General features: G+C 48.1%; 1 protein-coding gene across 1 annotated transcript in view; it reads left to right on the plus strand.

Moving 5' to 3' along the window:
* The window catches only part of MAL (mal, T cell differentiation protein (MAL blood group)), a 52,019-nt gene that overhangs the window by 19,201 nt on the left and 9,828 nt on the right, over positions 1 to 22,990 (plus strand). The window contains exons 2-3 of the mRNA XM_073672536.1: positions 6,114 to 6,284; positions 21,247 to 21,363. Coding sequence (XP_073528637.1) covers positions 6,114 to 6,284; positions 21,247 to 21,363 — 288 coding nt within the window. The remainder of the gene's footprint in view (positions 1 to 6,113; positions 6,285 to 21,246; positions 21,364 to 22,990) is intronic.

Consider the following 22,990-nt stretch of genomic DNA (forward strand, 5'->3'; position numbering starts at 1 on the left):
GTGTAGTTCTGAAGAATTAACTGTATGTCAATCTAGTATCTGACCAACAGCTATTGAAGTTGTATAACCTCCTTAACAAGACACCTTGTTTTTATTCATGGCCCCTGCAGTGACAACATTAGTTAAAGTTGAGTCACAAATGAGTGTCACGAACTATCAAGCAAGTTTTCTTCTACCTTATATCTAGAAAGGAGCACAATTTGCTGAGATGTGTTATCGGCATCACTTTCTATATTTGTATGCCAGCTTGCCAAAACATTGAACCCTTATGATTGTAGTTTTAATAAAAACTCATTAGAATTAGACGTTGGGCAGTTACTAGAAAATTTTGTTGACATCAAAACGGCACTCCTTCTCCTTAAAAATCTTCATTGGCTCTATTCCACTGGCCTCGGTTTCTTCAGGAGCCATGATGAATATGATGGATATGACAGATCCAACTGCTTATAATTGCAATGACGGGGATCCATTTTATTGAGATAGGTAGGTCGAGCAGGGAGTATGCTTTTCTGACTTTCACTGTGCAAAGATGAGTGAACATAACATCTAAAAATAATGTGCAAATGGACAATTTTGTCCAATTTAACCTGTGTATCGGAGCGGGAAAGGAGGGTGAGGATAAATAAAAAACACCTCAAAAGGCCAATCTACACTGCCTAATCCTGACTGTTAAATGACAGCTAATCAACTATATACAACCAATCAAAAGTTGTGTAATGACATACTGTAGTTAGACAAGCCGACCACATTTCTATATGCACAGAACGATTGATAGATAAGTCATTCTTTTACATGGAATATTATGTTATTGGCAGCTTATCTGCAGTATACACACTATGAACGCTCATTCCCTGATAATTGTTCTGTCTAGTTCCCCAATGATCATTCCGTCTAAACTGACGTTCACTTAAGCCTGCTCCTGTTCCAGTCTCACTGACATAGGTGAGAACATAGGTGAGACGTCACTAGCACTACAGAACTCCTGGATTATGAGCATACTACTCCTACCCCCCTTCTTTTTAACCTCCTTCTTTGGCAGTAGTCACTGTTAACCAACACCCAAAACCTCTCTTGTTTTTAAGTTATGTTCATGGCATTCTTTATGTTTACTATGAATTGTGAGGCCTTTTCATTTCTTTACATGTGGCATTAGCCATTAGTGATATAAAAGTTCAATCAGCTGCATTCTCCACTGAGGTGTGTAATGCATTTTAAAATACTAAAAGCGACCCTCCACCCTGTGACTGAAAAGTGACTATACATTTCTCCTGTATATTCATTCTGCCTGAGCAGAAATCTGCCTGATCATCAGCCTTTCATTCCTCTTGCTTATAAGATGGCCAACACAGTGACATGGGTTGTGCAATGGAAAGTCTAAACCATATCTCCTCTATATCTCCTGTGCTGTAAGATAGGAAAGGCAGGGGAGGCAAGGTTTAGACTTAGCACTGCGCTCCCCATGACACTGCAGGCGATGTCTCAGAAGCTGGAGGATCCGAGAGCTGAACTGAATGGAGATGGCAGCGGGAGGCAAGCGGAGGACAACAGGTAAGGGGACTGTACATGAAAAATGTATAGTCACTCTTTAGAGTGGAGTGTCACTTTAATGTCGTTTTTTTTCGTTTTTTAAGAAAAAGTTAGACTAGACACTGTTGGACTCTGCATATGTTATAAAAGCTGTTGTTTTAATGTCATTTCAATTCGTTGTTTCCACAAAACAGAACTATTATCCATTTAGCCATAAAGTCTCATCAATAGGTTCTGATAGATAACACCACTCTGTGATCCTAGGTATTCATCATTGACAGTACAGAAATGGTCATTCTTCATTACGGTCACTGAGAGATACAACAAGAAATAGCAGGATGCAACAAGAAATAAACATGTTTTAAGAGTGTGTCTCAAAGTTACAACATATCAATTTATCTCAAGATAGGTAGTACGTGTCTGATCACTGGAGGACCCCACCAAACTGGAGAAAAGGGTATGAACAGAGAGGGTTGATTTCACATGACTCCAATCTATTTCATGGCCTAGGGCATATATACAGGGGGCATACAGTACAGACCAAAAGTTTGGACACACCTTCTCATTTAAAGATTTTTCTGTATTTTCATGACTATGAAAATTGTACATTCACACTGAAGTCATCAAAACTATGAATTAACACATGTGGAATTATATACTTAACAAAAAAGTGTGAAACAACTGAAAATATGTCTTATATTCTAGGTTCTTCAAAGTAGCCACCTTATCTTTGATGACTGCTTTACACACTCTTGGCATTCTCTTGATGAGCTTCAAGAGGTAGTCACCGGAAATGGTCTTCCAACAATCTTGAAGGAGTTCCCAGAGATGCTTAGCACTTGTTGGCCCTTTTGCCTTCACTCTGCGGTCCAGCTCACCCCAAACCATCTCGATTGGGTTCAGGTCTGGTGACTGTGGAGGCCAGGTCATCTGGCGTAGCACCCCATCACTCTCCTTCCTGGTCAAATAGCTCTTACACAGCCTGGAGTTGTGTTTGGGGTCATTGTCCTGTTGAAAAATAAATGATGGTCCAACTAAACGCAAACCGGATGGAATAGCATGCAGCTGCAAGATGCTGTGGTAGCCATGCTGGTTCAGTATGCCTTCAATTTTGAATAAATCCCCAACAGTGTTACATCCATATACATTAAATAAATGGAGCGGTACATTTACATTGCCCATCTCTACAGCTTGCGCTGTCTTGCCCAGTCACAGGAAAAAAGCATTTTCTAGTTCTTTTCACACACTCAGCGTAAACCACGTGTTAAAGGAAATTCTAGATTTGGCGTTAAAATAATGATTCCAAGTGATTTATTACGCTCATATCGCTTGACTTCTACAAATCTACTGATCAGGGGCTGGCAAATTTTAGCCTGGGGGCAAACACAAAGCTCTAGCCAGGAGTGGTGGCCAATCCTTAGCTTAAGGTCTCACATACCATACGACGTGTGTAGTGCGCATCCGAGGTGCGGTTTTTAAGAAGCCATTTCATAAAATCCAACTTGAATCGTGTTCTTAGCAGCCATGCCGTATTGTGTTACATGCAACAAATGCTACATGAGACGCCAGGTTTTTCAAAGATCATCTGGAATCCGCTGTATGCGATGAACTTGTCCATCGGAAATCTCACATAACTGTTTGTAACATTGGGACTAAAAATTCCTTAGCAATTTGCAAGTGGTTATGAGAAAAAGGACTACAATTTATCCAAATGTTGACATTTTATTAGGAATGTTTTTCTGCATGCCAGTAATTCCTCTGCTGAAAGGTCTATTTCTTCTCTGAAAAGAATCAAGAATCATTTAAGATCTACGATGCAGCAAAATAAGCTGAATGCCTTGCACTTATATGCATTAAAACAGATTTAAAAAGATCAGTCAATTTCAATGAAACCATCAAAGCCTATTTATGGACAAAAGCGCTAAGGAAGAAATTCTAGTGGGTATTGTCTGGATTAATAAGGATAGTTGTGAGGAGCTGGCCACTTACTAAAGACTATCAGACTTTTCCAGCACAGAGCTCCGTTTCTATCAATATTATTATTGTGTTTTATTAGAGACTTGCTTGCTGTGCTTTATTAACGTTCTGCTTGCTTGTCAGTTTATGTGCACTAATTTCACTTGTAAAGTGTCCAGCATTCCACCAATCTCATCAGTATCTCAGGAGCGATAAGGCAATGTTCAAACAGTGACTAGGCTATTTGTGTGAATGTTGAAAGTAGATCCAGCGGAGCCGTCACCGTAGGGAGTCGCACATGTAGTCCCAAGTGGTGAGTTTGGCCTGAGAAAAATACCTCCGCTAATGCACAGTTAGCTTTGAGGGGGCTGATCCCAGTGAAGGAGAAAATAAGCCACATGTTTAGTCAGGAGTTGTGTGGAATGACATAGAAGGAATAGGATCAAGACTGAGGAGCTGGATGGATGGATGGGTGGATGGATGACATATGGAGTGTTGCAGATCAGTTACCGACTAGACTAGATAAACGTGCTACAGTTGTGGGATCTGTCATTTGGATTTAAACTTTCTTAAAGGACAATTGCTACTAGATACCTGTGCTTCCATAGTTTTACCTGTCGTCTGGAGGATCGGGGACTGTGACTACAGACTATACTGGCTGGAGATACGAAATCTGTGGGCCAACCAAAAGTTGGGAGACAGTGAGTATCGTCTGGCACAAAGGCAGTGGAACTAAAATCCTGGGAAGAGGTCTTGTGGACTGAGACAATTGTATTTTGGACATTTACCTGGAATTGCTGTATTACCATGGATGTGAGGAATAAAATGAGTGCCACCCAGTGGTTGGCGCTCATAGCAAGTGAGCATTTCTGCTACACAGAGGCGATCTGTTCATCGCCTGTGTGTAACAGAAACGATCAGATAACTGCAGCTTCTAGTCTCCTATGGAGACTATTGAAGCATGCAGTAAGTGTAAAAAAAATGTTTTTAAAAATATAAAAAAAATAAAAGAAAATATAAAAGTTTAAATCACCCCCCTTTCGCCCCATTCAAAATAAAGCAATAAAAAAACAAACACATACACATATTTGGTATCGTCGCGTTCAGAATCGCCCGATCTATCAATATAAAAAAAGAATCCAATCGGTAAACGGCGTAACGAGAAAAAAATTATAAACACCAGAATTAAGTTTTTTTGGTTGCCGCACATTGCAATAAAATGCAATAACAGGCGATCAAAACATCGGATCTACCCCAAAATGGTATCAATAAAAATGTCAGCTCAGCGTGCAAAAATAAGCCCTCACTCGGCCCCAGATCCAGAAAAATGGAGACGCTACGGGTCTCGGAAAATGGCAACTTTTTTTTTTTAGCAAACTTTGGATTTTTTTTTCACCACTTAAATAAAAAAGAACTTATACATGTTTGGTGTCTACGAACTCGTAATGACCTGGAGAATAATAATGGCAGGTACGTTTTAGCATTCAGTGAATGTGGAAAAAAAACAAAATAAAACAACTGTGGTACTGCACAATTTTTGCAATTTCACCACACTTTGATTTTTTTCCCGTTTTCCAGTACATGATATGTAAAACCAGTGATTGTCGTTCAAAAGTACAACTCATCCCGCAAAAAATAAGCCCTCACACGGCCATATTGACCAAACAATAAAAAAGTTCTAGCTCTGGGAACAAGGGGAGCAAAAAACAAAAACGCAAAAACGGAAAATGCTACGGTCATTAAGGGGTTATTATGCACATGAGCTGTCTAAATCTATTGGTCGGATACTGATCTAAATGAGAATTTGGCTCCAGAGATTATTTAAAATGAAAGGGGGCATTACCAGTGTGAGACATGTAATGACTGACAGTTTGCTCTCCTGATCTGTATGTCTCACACTGGTAATGCCCCCTTTCATTTTAAAATAAGCTCTCCAGATTCTAAGCAATAGATCAATAGATCTTAACAGCTGATTTACATATTAAGAAAAACTTAGCTTTCTCGGGAATAAACATTAAATCGCAGATATCAAGGTATCATTTTCTTCAGCTTCCTATGATCTGTATGCCCATATAGACGGCTTAGGAGGGTTGATCCTACTGACAGATTCCCTGTAATTAGGATTATATTTCATGTTAATTTAGTATGTCTTAAAGAGGTTGTCCACTACTTTAACATTGATTGTCTGTGCGTTAGGGTTGTGACACCCAGCACCCAGCCGATCAGCTATTCTAGGTGTCGGCGGCGGCCGGAAATGCTCATTCAATCAATAGGAGGTGGAAGTACAGTACCCAGCCATGGCTACTATCAGAAGACAGCTAACTCTTCAAGTGAATACTTCCGGCCTGTAGGCCGCCGCCACCGACACCGAGGACAGATGATCGGCACCCCGACCGATAAGACATTGATGACCTATCCTTGGGATAGGTCATCAATGCTAAAATAGTGGACAGCCTCTTTAATATTCGATATTTTACATGAGTGCAAGATGTCATGTGCTGCTTCCGTTATAAGCATTAGCATATTCAGCTAAAATCACTGACAGCATAGTCATTTTTATGTCAATTATAGCTTTACATTTTGTACTATACATTTAGAGACTGTAAAGTGTTCATTTTATTTCATTTCAGGTTTTCGGTGGTCTGGTATGGATTTTGGTAGCTTCTACTAGATTGTATCTCTCTTCGATACTTCAAGGATGGGTCATGTTTGTTTCCGTCACTTTATTCATATGCACAACCATTCTTCTGTTCATGTACATTGCGGGAGCTCATGGAGGAAAAGCAACTTGGACTACTCTGGTGAGATATGCACTACTGAATTAATGATGAAGCCTATTCTTATGTAATTACAACCAGTGTAGGCAGTCCCCATTGCACAAAAATTTTGTGACTTTTCAAAGCTTTTACTCCAGTTTCTGCTGTAACAGCTTTGATGAATTAGCCTCATAACCTTGTAGGGATTAAAGCCCCCATAAAAATTGCACATCTAGCCATCTAATCGCTGCCTTCATTCTGCAAAAACTGACTTTTAATCAAAAATGCTACTTAGGGTACTTGGTGCACCATCCGCCCCCTGGTTTTGCATGTCCCTGTTTTCCTCACTGGTGATTAACCTTGCTGACAGTACCTACCTGTCAATCACCAGTGATGGAGGTAGAAGCATGCAAAACAAGTGGGCAGAACAGTGCACTTTGCCTCTTTGTCATACCAAGTTTGATTAAACTTCAGTTTTTGCAGAACAGAGGCAGCGATGAGAGACGCAATTTTTATAGGGACTTTATCCCCTACAAAGCTATGTGATTAGTTTATAAAGTCAATTTGGCCTGACAGGCAGTCTTTAACCCCTTAAGCCCCGAGGGTGGTTTGCACATTAATGACCAGGCCAATTTTTACAATTCTGACCACTGTCACTTTATGAGGTAATTACTCTGGAACGCTTCAACGGATCCCCCTGATTCTGAGACTGTTTTTTCGAGACATATTGTACTTCATGATTGTGGTAAAATTTCTTCGATATCACTTGCGTTTATTTGTGAAAAAAACTGAAATTTGGCAAAAATTTTGAAAATTTTGCAATTTTTTTATGCCTTTAAATCAGAGAGATATGTCACACAAAAGAGTTAATAAATAACATTTCCCACATGTCTACTTTACATCACCACAATTTTGGAACCAAAATTTTTTTTTGTTAGGAAGCTATAAGGGTTAAAAGTTGACCAGCGATTTCTAATTTTTCCAACCAAATTTACAAAACCATTTTTTTAGGGACCACATCACATTTGAAATCACTTTGAGAGGTCTTTATGACAGAAAATACCCAAAAGTGACACCATTCTAAAAACTGCACCCCTCAAGGTGCTCAAAACCACATTCAAGAACTTTATTAACCCTTCACGTGCTTCACAGGAATTTTTTGAATGTGGAAGAAAAAAATGAACATTTAACGTTTTTCACAAAAATGTTAATTTAGACCCAATTTTTTTCACAGGGGTAACAAGAAAAAATGGACCCCAAAATTTGTTGTGCAATTTCCTCTGGGCACGCAGACACCCAATATGTGGGGAAAAAACACTGTTTGGGCGCACGGCAGGGCTCGGAAGGGAAGGAGCGCCATTTGACTTTTTGATTGTAAAATTTGCTTGAATAATTAGCGGATGCCATGTTGTGTTTGGAGAGCCCCTGTGTGCCCAAACATTGGAGCTCCCCCACAAGTGACCCCATTTTGGAAACTAGACACCCCAAGGCACCTATCTAGATGCATAGTGAGCACTTGGAACCCCCAGGTGCTTCACAAATTGATTCGTAAAAATGAAAAAGTGTTTTTTTTTTCCTTTTTTCATTTTTACAAATCAATTTGTGAAGCACCTGGGAGTTCCAAGTGCTCACTATGCATCTAGATAGGTGCCTTGGGGTGTCTAGTTTCCAAAATGGGGTCACTTGTGGGGGAGCTCCACTGTTTGGGCACACAGAGGCTCTCCAAACGCGACATGGTGTCCGCTAACAAATTGAATGGAAAATCGGCTCAAATTGTCAGCGGACGCCATGTTGCGTATGGAGAGCTACTGCGTGCCCAAACATTGGAGCTCCACCACAAGTGACCCAATTTTGGAAACTAGATCCCCCAAGGCACCTATCTAGATGCATAGTGAGCACTTGGAACCCCCAGGTGTTTCACAAATTGATTCATAAATGTGAAAAAAGTGTTTTTTTTTTCACTTTTTCATTTTTACGAATCAATTTGTGAAGCACCTGGGGGTTCCAAGTGCTCACTATGAATCTAGATAGGTGCCTTGGGGGGTCTAGTTTCCAAAATGGGGTCACTTGTGGGGGAGCTCCAATGTTTGGGCACGCAGTAGCTCTCCAAACGCAACATGGCGTCCGCTAACAATCTGAGCCGATTTTCCATTCAATTTGTTAGCGGACACCATGTCGCGTTTGGAGAGCCCGTGATGTGCCTAAACAGTGGAGCTCCCCCACAAGTGACCCCATTTTGGAAACTATACCATCCCTGTGCCATGCAGGCTGTCAGTGCTGGACAGGGAGAAGATTGTTTGGAGATGCACTGCGCATGTCCAAACAATCTTCCTGCTGTCTGGTGACCCGGATGTTGTCATGATGACATCAAGTCGTCATGGCAACACCCGGGAAGCCTTTGCAGACAGCGCTGGAAGCCGGAAGAGGAGGTGAGTATCTGCGATCACCTCCCCTTGCCCCCGCAATGCTGCGATCGACTTCGATCGCAGCATCGCGCGGGTTAATGTGCTGGGAGCGGTGCAGGACCGCTCCCTGCACATAGTATCGGGTGTCAGCTGTGACAATCAGCTGACACCCGGTGGCGATCGTGCCCGCACAGCCTGTGTGCGCGCGCGATCGCCATGACGTACTAATACGGGTCTGGCTCTTAAGTCCCAGGGCACAGACGCGTATTAGTACGTCAGATGTTGTTAAGGGGTTAAACATGCATGGATTTGTACAGAAAGTACTGGGTTGGGGTTGTATGATAGTATGAGTTGAGACGCCAGTATTTGTGGAATCATTAAATAATAATAATAATAATAATAATTTTTATTTATATAGCGCCAACATATTCCACAACACTTTACAATTAAGTAGGGACATATACAGGAGGAGTGAGGGACCTGCTTGTGTGGCGCCCAGGGGATGGGGACTACTCGGCGCCCGGGCCTTAATGCCTGGTCTTGGGGGATGTCGCGGTGGTCGGCTCCCGGGCCCGTACCCTGGGGTCTCTCTTTAAAAGGGGAAAATGAAATGTCAAAGTTCGTGACGCCACCTGTGGTGTCCGGTGAGGATCTCCAGCGCTGCGGCAGTCCACTGAGGCCGGTGTTATGGCAGCTTTGATGGTGTAGCTCCCCACAGGTGGAGCTAGGCCTCAGGGCAGCGATGTTTGACGTGATGCACGATATGGCGGTGACCCAGCCGGGTCCAAGGAAGAACAGAGGACACACACACGGTTTGCTTCTGTACCTTTTACTGGTGGAAATGCAGGTACCGTCCGGAGCACTGTAGGGTGAGGGGTGCACTGCAGGACTCTCCCCAGTGAGCAGGTGTAGGGCCTCCTGTTTCTTCGCCGCTTAGTGTTAGTCTCTGGCCTGCCTGGAGCTCGGCCTAACTTAGTCTCTGTTCTGCACCGGCTGATCCTGTGGTAGGGCCTTCTGTTGGAGTACACACTCCATGGTATATGGGGGCCTCTGTAACTCCTGACCCTGGTATAACAGTCAGCGGTTGGTATTCCTGGGACCTGTAGTTCGCCAGGGGTTCTGGTTGTCTTCTGCTGGGTATAAAGAATCCCTGCAGACTCGGACACAGTGTCCGGGATATGGTTTCTGGGGTGAGCTGGTAAGGCTCCTCTGCCCCCAATGCTACTCACTCCTCTAGCCTTCGGCCTACTAGGGCCCTCTCTAGGCTATACACACTGGCAGTTAGGTGGCTGCCTCTTCTGCTGATCTCTGACCATCAGCAACGCTCCTAGCTCGCTTAACTCGAGCTGCTTGAGTCTGACTGAGCTCCACTGCAGACTGACCTGTTTCTCTTTGTCTCACTCTGCAGGAACTGGCTGTGGGCTCCAGACTGTTCTGTCTCCACTCTCTTCCTGAGGAGAACTCACTCACAGACTCTCTCCTTCTGTGTCTGAGCAGAAACTGCTGAATCACTGTCTGGGCTGCCTAGCTCCACCATCCCTATTTATATCCCTATCAGGCTCCCTCTGGTGGTCTGAGGTGGAAGGTGGAGGTGTGTGTATGCTCTGAGATCCCTCCAGGATCTGTGACTCCATGCACAGTAGGGCGTCACACTTGCAAGTTTACAATCTATATGGAAAAGGGGGGACACAATAGGTAGAACATGGTCATCAGCCAGCATCTGTCTAAGGGCAGTTACCGTGTGGTATTTGATGCATGGAGGATGTGGAGGCAGATGAATACGCAAGGGCAGATTAAGATTAACATTTAGGAGGGAACAGGGAAGAGTTAGATTGGTGAGTTGAGGTGATAGGCTTGTTTAAACAGATGTGTTTTTAAAGCACGTTTGAAGACATGGGGGCCAGATATCAGTCGGATTGTTTGGGGCAGTGCATTCCAGAGGTGTGAGGTTCAGATTAAGGAGGATGTTAGTCTTAGATCAGTTGCAGAACGGAGGGCACGGGAGGGGTGATAGACAGAAATGAGGGATGAGATATAGGGCGGTGCAGAACTGTGGAGAGCTTTGTGGGTGAGAGAGATGAGTTTGTATTGTTTTCTGTGGTGAATGGGTAACCAATGACTGGCACACAGCAGCGGCCTGATAGAAATACAACCCTGGCTGCTGCATTCCGAATGGATTGGAGAAGAGACAGTTTGTTCAGAGGGAAACCGATTAGAAGAGAGTTGCAGTAGTCCAGACGAGAGTGGATGAGAGTGACAGTAAGAGTTTTTGCAGTATCAAAGGTGAGAAAAGCTTGGATTCTGGAGATGTTTTTAAGGTGCAGGTGACATGAGCGAGTGAGTGAATGAATATGGGGAATAAAGGAAAGTTGTGTGTCAAATATGACTCCAAGACAGCGAGCTTGCTGCTTGGGAGTTATGGTGGCGCCACCCAAGGAAATTGAAAAGTCAGGTAAAAGTAGGTTAGTAGAGGGAGGAAAAATAAGGAGTTCAGTTTTGGAGAGATTCAGTTTCAGATAGAGGGAGGACATGATGTTAGAGACAGCGGACAATCACTGGTATTTTGTATTAGAGTGGGGGTGAAGTCAAGTGAAGAGGTGTATAGTTGGGTGTCATAAGCATAGAGGTGATACTGGAAACCAAATCTGCTGATGGTTTGTCCAATAGGGTCAGTATACAAGGAGAAGAGGAGGGGACCTAGGACTGATCCTTGTGGAACCCCGATAGTAAGGGGAAGATTAGAGGAAGAAGAGCTGGTAAAAGATACCGTGAAGGAGCGGTCAGAGAGATAGGAGGAGAACCAGGAGAGAGCGGTGTCCTTGAGGCCTATAGAGCGGAGCATAATGAGGAGGAGCTGGTAATCCACAGTGTTAAAAGCGGCAGAGAGATCCAGGAGAAACAGCAGGGAGTAGTGACCATTAGATTTAGCTGTTAGTAGATCATTAGAGACTTTAGTGAGGGCAGTTTCAGTAGAGTGTGAGGAGCGGAAACCAAATTGTAAAGGGTCGAGAAGAGAGTTATCACAGAGATAGCGGATTAGATGGGAGTGGACCAAGCGCTCCAGGAGTTTAGAGATGAAGGGAAGATTAGAGACTGGTCTGTAGTTAGCAGTGCAGTTCTCGTCCAGGGATGGCTTTTTAAGTAAAGGGGTTATGATGGCATGTTTGAATGAAGAGGGAAAGATACTCGAAGAAAGAGAGAGGTTAAATATTTTAGTTAGGTGGGTAGTGACAGCTGGGGAAAGGGACTGAAGGAGATGCGAGGGAATAGGGTCACAGTTGCAGGTTGTAGGGCGAGAAGAAGAGAGAAGTCTGGAGCACAAACAGCTGAGCTTATAAGCGAAGAATAAGAACTCAGTTAAAAAAAAATCAGCTTTAGCTGTAGGTTTGATTTTTTTTTAGATTTTTTTAACATCAGATACCACCTAGGCCTCAAATCAAGCTGTGTTTTTGACTGTACATTTATATTATAGAACACTAGTAGAGGATTAAGGGTGAGGCATTTTTTGTTAGGCAAAGGGATAAAATGTCTGGAACATGCAAACAGAATGTTCTTATGTAAAACACACCTAAAAAAAAAGCTAACTAAGTTAATTTGGCACTGAATGATTCACTACCTTAGCTTTGAACAATATGCACCTTATAAAGAAAACAGAATAAGGGAATAAAAATGTCACTTGACTGGTCTGTTCAGCCCTTCCTTTCAGTACACAATAGACCTTATCTGCAACAGTTTTTGTATGTCATCAATACACAGCGTGTACATAAGTAGTAAGTGTCATACAAAGGTAAAAGCCTAACCCCACTCATAAACACTATTGACTACATTATATGTACTGAAAAAAAGCTAAAAATATTGAATGATCACCAAATCTCCCTTAAGAGCTCATCCTTCGTCCTCTCCCTCCTATCTAGATATTAAAAAGTTGCTTATTTTCATGTGTACTATTGATTTATGAAATAAAAATTAAAACAAATTAAAACAATGGTTACTCATTTAGCGTGCAAAAAAGTTAAATAAATAAATCATAACAAAATAAATATATATTCATAAAATTGAGAATAAAAATGTAAATATCTGTTTTAATTTCTATAAATAGAAAAAAGTTAAAATCAATCCTACTAACCTGTTTACATCATCAGTAGCAAAACTAGCAGCAGTCACACTGACCATATATATTAGTCTGGGACGCATTATACCGTATAAATGTCCAAAAGATGCTACATATGTAACCACAAGATAAAAAAATTCAGCAGCAGCCACCATTGGAGTCTGCTACAGAATTTTTGTTCTTGGATCATGAGAAGAATTTTCTATAGTCTATAATATGGATGTTTGTTACATAGGTGTCTTGTAATAAAAGGTGTTGATATCATGGCAAATATGATACAAATTATTACCAGCCCCACTCTATCTGCCCTTACCAGCTAAAATAAACAACTTTCTATGAAGGTGCTTTCTGCTTGTTTTTGATCCTACATTCCAACTTATGGTTGGGGGAAGGAGTTAAAATAAAGATGTGATCCTTTGTTCTAAAGCATTATAGCAAGTGTATATGTTGGGCAAGGTTAACATATTTAGTATCATTCTACATTTGAGAATGAGAAGATTTTTTGGTTAAAGTAAGTATATTACATTATAAAAGAAAAAATTGAGAAATTTTCATTTTTAAAAACCTTTTTTGCCATTTTTTATGATTCCATATTAAATCCCCACTTGTACTACAATAAGAAAAAAATATTTAGCTAAAGCAAAAGAAAATATTCACTTTTAGAATAAGACATTATAAACAGTAATTTTTAGCATTGAGTATTCTGTAATCTGAAGACCTTTGACCCTCAAAGGGTAAAATGTCTCGATATCTCTATGATAATTTTTAGGATGTATGCAGAGATAACTACACTGGATGTACACATGAGGGTGTGGATACTGCATGCTCCACTGGCTGTTGTAAGGCAAACCCTTAAACCCAATTAGCATTTATTTTGGGAATAAAGAAGACTTGCTAATGATTATTTCCATAGGCGGATTAAAATGAGGGCAATCTGGGCTACCGCCCGGGGCCCGACGCTCTGGGGGCCATGGCCAGATTGCCCTCATTATAATGTGTGGGGCGCACATATCCCGGCAGGCAAGGGCGGGCTGGTGGGACCCCGAGCCGCTCCTCCAGCAGCTACGCAGGGCCCTTGCTTCTTCTTTGGCACGGCCGTGTCTGCTGAAGTGACGTCACGCAGTGCACCTTTCACTGCTACTTACCACTGGAGAGGAGCTGGACGATGGGAACCGTGCAGGGGGGTGGTGAGTGATGTGTTTGTGTGTGTGACATAGTGTGTGTGTGTGTGTGTGTGTGTGCAGATATCATTGCGTTATCTATGTATGTGTGATATGTCTGTTTATATGTATTTTTGTGCTTCAAATATGTTTATGCCTGTATGTGCATTTGTAAATGTCTGCATATGTTTGTGTGTGTGCACATTTCTGCGACCCGTATACATGCAAGTCTGCATGTGTATACATGACTGTATGTGTGTAACTGCATGTGCATGACCGTGAGTGTGCGTGACTGTGTGTGTGCAGGACTGTGTGCAGCCTCACATGGTATCTGGGGCCTCACGCTGTATCTGGAGAGCGCCGAACGGCCTCACACTGTATCTGGGGAGCGGCAAGCGGCCTCACGTTGTATCTGGGGAGCACCGAACTGCCTCACACTGTATCTGGGGAGCGCCGAGCACCTCACGCTGTATCTGGGGAGCGCCGAGCAGCCTCACATTGTATCTGGGGAGCGACGTGCGGCCTTTAGCTGTATCTGGAGAGCGCCGAGCGGCCACACGCTGTATCTGGAGAGCGCCGAGCGTCCACACGCTGTATCTGGGGAGTGCCGAGCGGCCACACGCTGTATCTGGGGAGCACCTAGCAGCCTCACGTTGTATCTGAGGAGCGCCTAGCAGCCTCACACTGTATCTGGGGAGCGGCAAGCGGCCTCACGTTGTATCTGGGGAGCGCCGTGCGGCCTCACGCTGTATCTGGGGAGCGCCGAATGGCCTTATTCTGTATCTGGGGAGCGCCGAGCGGCCTCACACTGTATATGGGGAGCACCGAGCGGCCTCACGTTGTATCTGGGGAGCGCCGAACAGCCTCATGCTGTATCTGGTGAGAGCTGTGCGGCCTCATGCTATGTCTGGGGAACTCCAAGCGGCCTCATGCTGTATCTGGGGAGCGCCGAGTGGCCTCACGCTGTATCTGGGGAACGCCGTGCAGCCTGACGCTGTATCTAGGGAGCGCCGGGCAGCATCACGCTGTATCTGGGGAGCGCCGAGCAGCCTCACGCTGTATCTGCGGAGCGCCGTGCAGCCTGACGCTGTATCTAGGTAGCGCCGGGCGGCCTCAAGCTGTATCTGGGGAGCGCCGTGTGGCCTCACGCTGTATCTGGGGAGCGCCGTGTGGCCTCACACTGTATCTGGGGAGCACCGTGTGGCCACATCCTGTATCTGGGGCGCGCCGTGTGGCCTCACGCTGTATCTGGGGAGGACCGTACGGCCTCACACTGTATCTGGGGAGCACCATGTGGCCACATCCTGTATCTGGGGAGCGCCGTGCAGCCTCACGCTGTATCTGGGGAATGCCGTGCGGCCTCTAGCTGTATCTGGAGAGCGCCGAGCGGCCACACGCTGTATCTGGAGAGCACCTAACGGCCTCACGCTATGTCTGGGGAGCGCCTAGTGGCCTCACACTGTATCTGGCGAGCGCCGTGCGGCCTCACGCTGTATCTAGGGAGTGCCGAGCGGCCTCATGCTGTATCTGGGGAGCGCCGAGCGGCCTCATGCTGTATCTGGGGAGCGCTGTACGGCCTCACGCTGTGTCTGGGGAACACCAAACGGCCTCACGCTGTATCTGGGGAGCGCCGATCGGCCTCACGCTTTTTCTGGGGGGCGCTGTGCCGCCTCACGCTGTATCTACGGAGCGCCGTGCAGCCTCAAGCTGGATCTGGGGAGCGCCGTGCGGCCTTACATTGTATCTGGGGAGCGCCGTGTGGCCTCACACTGTATCTGGGGAGAGCCATGTGGCCACATCCTATTTCTGGGGAGCACCGTGCGGCCGCTCGCTGTATCTGGGGAGCACCGGCCTCTAACTGTATCTGGATAGCGCCGAGCGGCCACATGCTGTATCTGGAGAGAGGCCACACGCTGTATCTGGGGAGCACCTAGCGGCCTCACGCTGTATCTGGGGAGCACCTAGCGGCCTCACGCTGTTTTTGAGGAGCGCCTAGCGGCCTCACACTGTATCTGGGGAGCGGTAAGCGGCCTCACGTTGTATCTGGGGAGCGCCGTGCGGTCTCACGCTGTATCTGGGGAGCGCCGAACAGCCTCACGCTGTGTCTGGGGAGCGCCGAACGGCCTCACGCTTTATCTGGGGAGCACCAAACGGCCTCATGCTGTATCTGGGGAGCACTGTGTGGCTTCATGCTGTGTCTGGGGAACACCAAGCGGCCTCACGCTGTATCTGGGGAGCGCCGAGCGGCCTCACGTTGTATTTGGGGAGCACCGAACGGCCTCACGCTGTATCTGGGGAGCACTGTGTAGCCTCATGCTGTGTCTGGGGAACACCAAGCGGCCTCACGCTGTGTCTGGGGAGCGCCGAGCGGCCTCACGATGTGTCTGGGGAACACCAAGCGGCCTCACGCTGTGTCTGGGGAGCACCGAGCGGCCTCACGCTGTATCTGGGGAGCACTGTGTGGCTTCATGCTGTGTCTGGGGAACACCAAGCGGCCTCACGCTGTATCTAGGGAGCACTGTGTGGCTTCATGCTGTGTCTGGGGAACACCAAGCGGCCTCACGCTGTATCAGGGGAGCGCCGAGCGGCCTCACGTTGTATCTGGGGAGCACCGAACGGCCTCACGCTGTATCTGGGGAGCACTGTGTGGCCTCATGCTGTGTCTGGGGAACACCAAGCGGCCACACGCTGTGTCTGGGGAGCGCCGAGCGGCCTCACGCGGTGTCTGGGGAACACCAAGCGGCCTCACGCTGTGTCTGGGGAGCACCGAGCGGCCTCACGCTGTATCTGGGGAGCATGTGCAGCCTCACGCTGTATCAGGGGAGCGCCGAGCGGCCTCACGCTGTATCTGGGGAGCGCCGAACGGCCTCATGTTGTATCTGGGGAGCACCGAACGGCCTCACACTGTATCTGGGGAGCACTGTGTGGCTTCATGCTGTATCTGGGGAACGCCAAGCGGCCGCACGCTGTGTCTGGGGAGCGCCGAGCGGCCTCACGCTGTATCTGGGGAGCGCTGAGCGGCCTCATGTTGTATCTGGGGAGCACCGAACGGCCTCACGCTGTATCTGGGGAGCAATGTGTGGCTTCATGCTGTGTCTGGGGAACGCCAAGCGGCCTCACGCTGTATCTGGGGAGCGCCGAGCGGCCTCACACTGTATCTGGGGAGCGCCGAGCGGCCTCACGTTGTATCTGGGAGCACCGAACGGCCTCACGCTGTATCTGGGGAGCACTGTGAGGCCTCATGCTCTGTCTGGGGAACACCAAGCAGCCTCGCGCTGTGTCTGGGGAGCGCCGAGCGGCCTCACGCTGTATCTGGGGAGCACATGCAGCCTCACGCTGTATCTGGGAAGCGCTGAGCGGCCTCACGCTGTATCTGGGGAGCGCCGAACGACCTCATGTTGTATCTGGGGAGCACAGAACGGCCTCACGCTGTATCTGGGGAGCATTGTGTGGCTTCATGCTGTGTCTGGGGAACGCCAAGCGGCGTCACGCTGTATCTAGGGAGCGCCGAGCGGCCTCACGCTGTATCTGGGGAGCGCCGAGCGGCCTCACGTTGTATCTGGGGAGCACCGAACGGCCTCACGCTGTATCTGGGGAGCACTGTGCGGCCTCATGCTGTGTCTGGGGAACGCCAAGCGGCCTCACGCTGTATCTTGGGAGCGCCGAGCGGCCTCACGCTGTACCTGGGGAGCACGTGCAGCCTCACGCTGTATCTGGGGAGCGCCGTGCAGCCTGGCGCTGTATCTAGGTAGCGCCGGTCGGCCTCAAGCTGTATCAGGGGAGCTCCGTGCAGCCTGACGCTGTATCTAGGTAGCGCCGGGCGGCCTCAAGCTGTATCTGGGGAGCGCCGTGTGGCCTTACGCTGTATCTGGGGAGCGCCGTGTGGCCTCACACTGTATCTGGGGAGCACCGTGTGGCCACATCCTGTATCTGGGGCGCGCCGTGTGGCCTCACGCTGTATCTGGGGAGCGCCGTACGGCCTCACACTGTATCTGGGGAGCACCGTGTGGCCACATCCTGTATCTGGGGAGCGCCGTGCAGCCTCACGCTGTATCTGGGGAATGCCGTGCGGCCTCTAGCGGTATCTGGAGAGCGCCGAGCGGCCACACGGTGTATCTGGAGAGCACCTAGCGGCCTCATGCTATGTCTGGGGAGCGCCTAGTGGCCTCACACTGTATCTGTCGAGCGTCGAGCGGCCTCATGCTGTATCTGGGGAGCGCCGAGCGGCCTCACGTTGTATCTGGGGAGCGCTGTACGGCCTCACGCTGTGTCTGGGGAACACCAAACGGCCTCACGCTGTATCTGGGGAGCGCCGAGCGGCCTCACGCTTTTTCTGGGGGGCGCTGTGCCGCCTCACGCTGTATCTACGGAGCTCCGTGCCGCCTCAAGCTGGATCTGGGGAGTGCCGTGCGGCCTTACATTGTATCTGGGGAGCGCCGTGTGGCCTCACACTGTATCTGGGGAGCGCCGTGTGGCCACATCCTATTTCTGGGGAGCACCGTGCGGCCTCTCGCTGTATCTGGGGAGCACTGTGCGGCCTCTAACTGTATCTGGATAGCGCCGAGCGGCCACATGCTGTATCTGGAGAGAGGCCACACGCTGTATCTGGGGAGCACCTAGCGGCCTCACGCTGTATTTGGGGAGCGCCTAGCGGCCTCACACTGTATCTGGGGAGCGGCAAGCGGCCTCACGTTGTATCTGGGGAGCTCCGTGCGGTCTCACGCTATATCTGGGGAGCGCCGAACAGCCTCACGCTGTATCTGGGGAGCGCTGAACGGCCTCACGCTGTATCTGGGGAGCGCCGAGCGGCCTCACGCTGTATCTGGGGAGTGCTGTGCGGCTTCATGTTGTATCTGGGGAGCACCGAACGGCCTCACGCTGTATCTGGGGAGCACTGTGTGGCTTCATGCTGTGTCTGGGGAACACCAAGCGGCCTCACGCTGTATCTGGGGAGCGCCGAGCGGCCTCACGTTGTTTCTGGGGAGCACCGAACGGCCTTACGCTGCATCTAGGGAGCACTGTGTGGCCTCATGCTGTGTCTGGGGAACACCAAGCGGCCTCACGCTGCGTCTGGGGAGCGCCGAGCGGCCTCACGCTGTGTCTGGGGAACACCAAGCGGCCTCACGCTGTGTCTGGGGAGCGCCGAGCGGCCTCACGCTGTATCTGGGGTGCATGTGCAGCCTCACGCTGTATCTGGGGAGCGCCGAATGGCCTCATGTTGTATCTGGGGAGCACCGAACGGCCTCACACTGTATCTGGGGAGCACTGTGTGGCTTCATGCTGTGTCTGGGGAACGCCAAGCAGCCTCACGCTGTGTCTGGGGAGCGCTGAGTGGCCTCACGCTGTATCTGGGGAGCGCTGAGTGGCCTCATGTTGTATCTAGGGAGCACCGAACGGCCTCACGCTGTATCTGGGGAGCAATGTGTGGCTTCATGCTGTGTCTGGGGAACGCCAAACGGCCTCACGCTGTATCTGGGGGGCGCCGAGCGGCCTCACACTGTATCTGGGGAGCACCGAACGGCCTCACGCTGTATCTGGGGAGCACTGTGAGGCCTCATGCTCTGTCTGTGGAACACCAAGCCCCCTCACGCTGTGTCTGGGGAGCGCCGAGTGGCCTCACGCTGTATCTGGGGAGCACGTGCAGCCTCACGCTGTATCTGGGAAGCGCCGAGCGGCCTCACGCTGTATCTGGGGAGCGCTGAACGGCCTCATGTTGTATCTGGGGAGCACCGAACGGCCTCACGCTGTATCTGGGGAGCATTGTGTGGCTTCATGCTGTGTCTGGGGAACGCCAAGCGGCCTCACGCTGTATCTGGGGAGCACCGAGCGGCGTCACGCTGTATCTGGGGAGCACCGAGCGGCCTCACGCTGTATCTGGGGAGCGCCGAGCGGCCTCACGCTGTATCTGGGGAGCACCGTGCGGCCTCACGTTGTATCTGGGGAGCACCGAACGGCCTCACGCTGTATCTGGGGAGCACTGTGCGGCCTCATGCTCTGTCTGGGGAACGCCAAGCGGCCTCACGCTGTAACTTGGGAGCGCCGAGCGGCCTCACGCTGTATCTGGGGAGCGCGTGCAGCCTCACGCTGTATCTGGGGAGCGCTGAGCGGCCTCACGCTGTATCTGGGGAGCGCCAAGTGGCCTCATGTGGTATCTGGGGAGCACCGAACGGCCAAACGCTGTATCTGGGGAGCACTATGTGGCTTCATGCTGTATCTCAGGAATGCCAAGCGGCCTCACGCTGTATCTGGGGAGCGCCGAGCGGCCTCACGCTGTATCTTGAGAGCGTCGAGCGGCCTCACGCTGTATCTGGGGAGCGCCGAGCAGCCTCACGTTGTATCTGGGGTGCACCGAACGGCCTCACGCTGTATCTGGGGAGCACTGTGTGGCCTCATGCTGTGTCTGGGGAATGCCAAGCGGTCTCACGCTGTATCTGGGGAGCACCGAGTGGCCTCACGCTGTGTCTGGGGAGTGCGTGCAGCCTCATGCTGTATCTAGGGAGCGCCGTGTGGCCTCACGCTGTATCTGGGGAGCGCCGTGCGGCCTCACCCTGTATCTGGGGAGCTCCGTGTAGCCACATTCTGTATCTGGGGAACACTGTGCTGCCTCACGCTGTATCTGGGGAGCGCCGTGCGGCCTCACGCTGTATCTGGAGAGCTACGCACGGCCTCATGCTGTGTATAGATGGCTACATGCGGCCTCATGCTGTATATAGATGGCTACGTGCGGCCTTATACTACATTTAGGGGGATTAAGTGGAAGCTCATATTGTATGTAGGGTCTCATGCTGTATATAAGGGATGTCAGCATATTTAACTGTGCTCAATATTAAGTCATACTATTAATGTAAAAAAATAATTATAATTAATAGATTAATATTGAGCAGAATTAATTTCAGCCTATTGGTTCGACCTCCACAACAGTCACGGTCTCTCATGTAGCCCCTTGGTAAAATTAATCTCGCACCCCTGCTCTGCTCTATTTTGTACAGCGCTATGTTATGTATAGTGCTGCACACAAGGGAAACATTTTTTGCGCCGCTATCTGTCTTTCTCCATCTACAGATCTGCACCAGAGCACCTGTGTGTTACTCACATGACCTATCACATGATTTATCAAAGGTGAATCATGTGACATGTCACGTGATACATCAGGTACCGGGGGGGGGGGGAAGCCCACGCCTTCTAAATAAACTGCCCGGGGCCCTGGCTACTCTTAATCCACCCTTGATTATTTCTCATTGCATCTCCTCTCATAAAACAAAGCTATGTGACACGTTGTATAGAAGAGATGTAAACTAATAATATTCACTATGATATTTTTTTTCTTACAGGATGCCTTTTATCACTACGTTGCATCTCTCTTCTACCTCAGTGCATCGGTGCTCCAGGCTGCAGCAACAATTTCAAGCTTCACCTTCAAGCAGTATCAAGAGAACATTGCTGCCGTGGTAATTATGCCTTTTTTTCTATTGTTAACTGTAGGTTTTGGATACACAGTTACCAAAGCTGATTCTAGCTTTTTTGCTGCCTTAGGTGAACATTGAAATGGCACCCCTCCCCAAAGTGCAATTTAATCCTGAAGTGAACAAATGCAATTCTGTAATTGTTTTTTGCGTTTTGCCTTTCCGGTATTCCCTCATTAAGTGTTTAGTCCCTTTAGGGGACTTGAACCTGCAATTGTCTGATCACTTATATTAGATACAATATAATAACACAATATTGCAGTATATAGAACATATCATTGTTCCGTATAAAGGAATACAGCACCAGATCCACTGTCAGTACAGGAATACAGTATCAGAACAATCATCAGAACATAAATGCATCACTAGAATCATCATCTGTGCATGAAAATAACACCAGAATCACAATCAGTCAGTGGCGTAACTAGAATGGGAGGGTCTCTGGTTCAAAATACATCTGATCAACCAGTATGTTGGTCAGATGTATGGGCCCTTTATGGCTCCCCCATCATTACTCCTTTTAGTAATAATCTCCCCCATCTAGGGCCCCATGCTATAACATTTTCACCCATCCTGGACCCCACCTTGGTATAATGTCCCCCATCCTGGTATGATGTCCTCCATCCTGGTATAATGTCCCCCATCCTGTTATAATGCCATCCATCCTTGTATAAAGTCTCCCATTCTGGTATAATGTCCCCATTCTGGGATAATGTCCCAAATTTTAGTATAATCTCCCCCATATTTGTATAGCGCTCCATATGCTGGTATAGTGTCCCCCATTTTGATATAATGTCCCCTATGCTGGTCCCCTTCTGTTTTTCTCTAGCACACTGGCAGAAGCCGGCAGCATATGTCAGCTTGCCAGTGACGTGCGGCACATGGCATTGACATCATGTACTGCCCATACCAGGATGCCAAAGTCAGCTGCCCACTCCCGTGCCAGCTACACAAGAGGATGCCATGTGGCATTGGAGCAGGGGAAGGTGAGTAAAATGGTTTGTTTCTTTTTAAAATGTGCTGGAGAAAAACAGAAGGAGACCAGCACAGGGGACATTATACTAAAATTGGGGACATTATAACAGCCGGCTTCTGATTGGCCGGTGGCACGTATTGCAGCACAGGCACCTGGCGTGTCTCTGCATCACTATATATTTCATCTGAATGTGCGTCCGAAGATGCACATCCAGGTGAAGTTGGCATCGGTGGGCCACACTCCTGTATGGGCCCAGTAGCGGTCATACCCTCTGCAACCACGATTGTTAAACCCCTGCTATCAGTACATGAATACAGCACCAGAACAACCATCAGTGCATAAATGCATCACCAGAACCATTATCAGAACATTAATGCACCACCAGAACCACCATCAGTACATGAATATAGCACTAGAACCATCTCTAGTAGATGAAAACAGGACCATAACAGCCATCAGTACATGAATGCATCTCCAGAACAACCATTAATACATGAATACAGCAACAGAACCACCATCAGTACTTAAATACAGCACCAGAGCCACTGTCAGTACATGAATACATCACCAGCACCAACATCAGTATATCAAAACTATCATCAGTACATAAAGCACCAGAACCATCATCAGTACATG

The sequence above is a fragment of the Phyllobates terribilis genome, unplaced genomic scaffold, assembly GCF_046119375.1.
Source record: "Phyllobates terribilis strain yellow unplaced genomic scaffold, ASM4611937v1 Scaffold_3__8_contigs__length_932513732, whole genome shotgun sequence".
Classification (NCBI taxonomy): Eukaryota; Metazoa; Chordata; class Amphibia; order Anura; family Dendrobatidae; genus Phyllobates; species Phyllobates terribilis.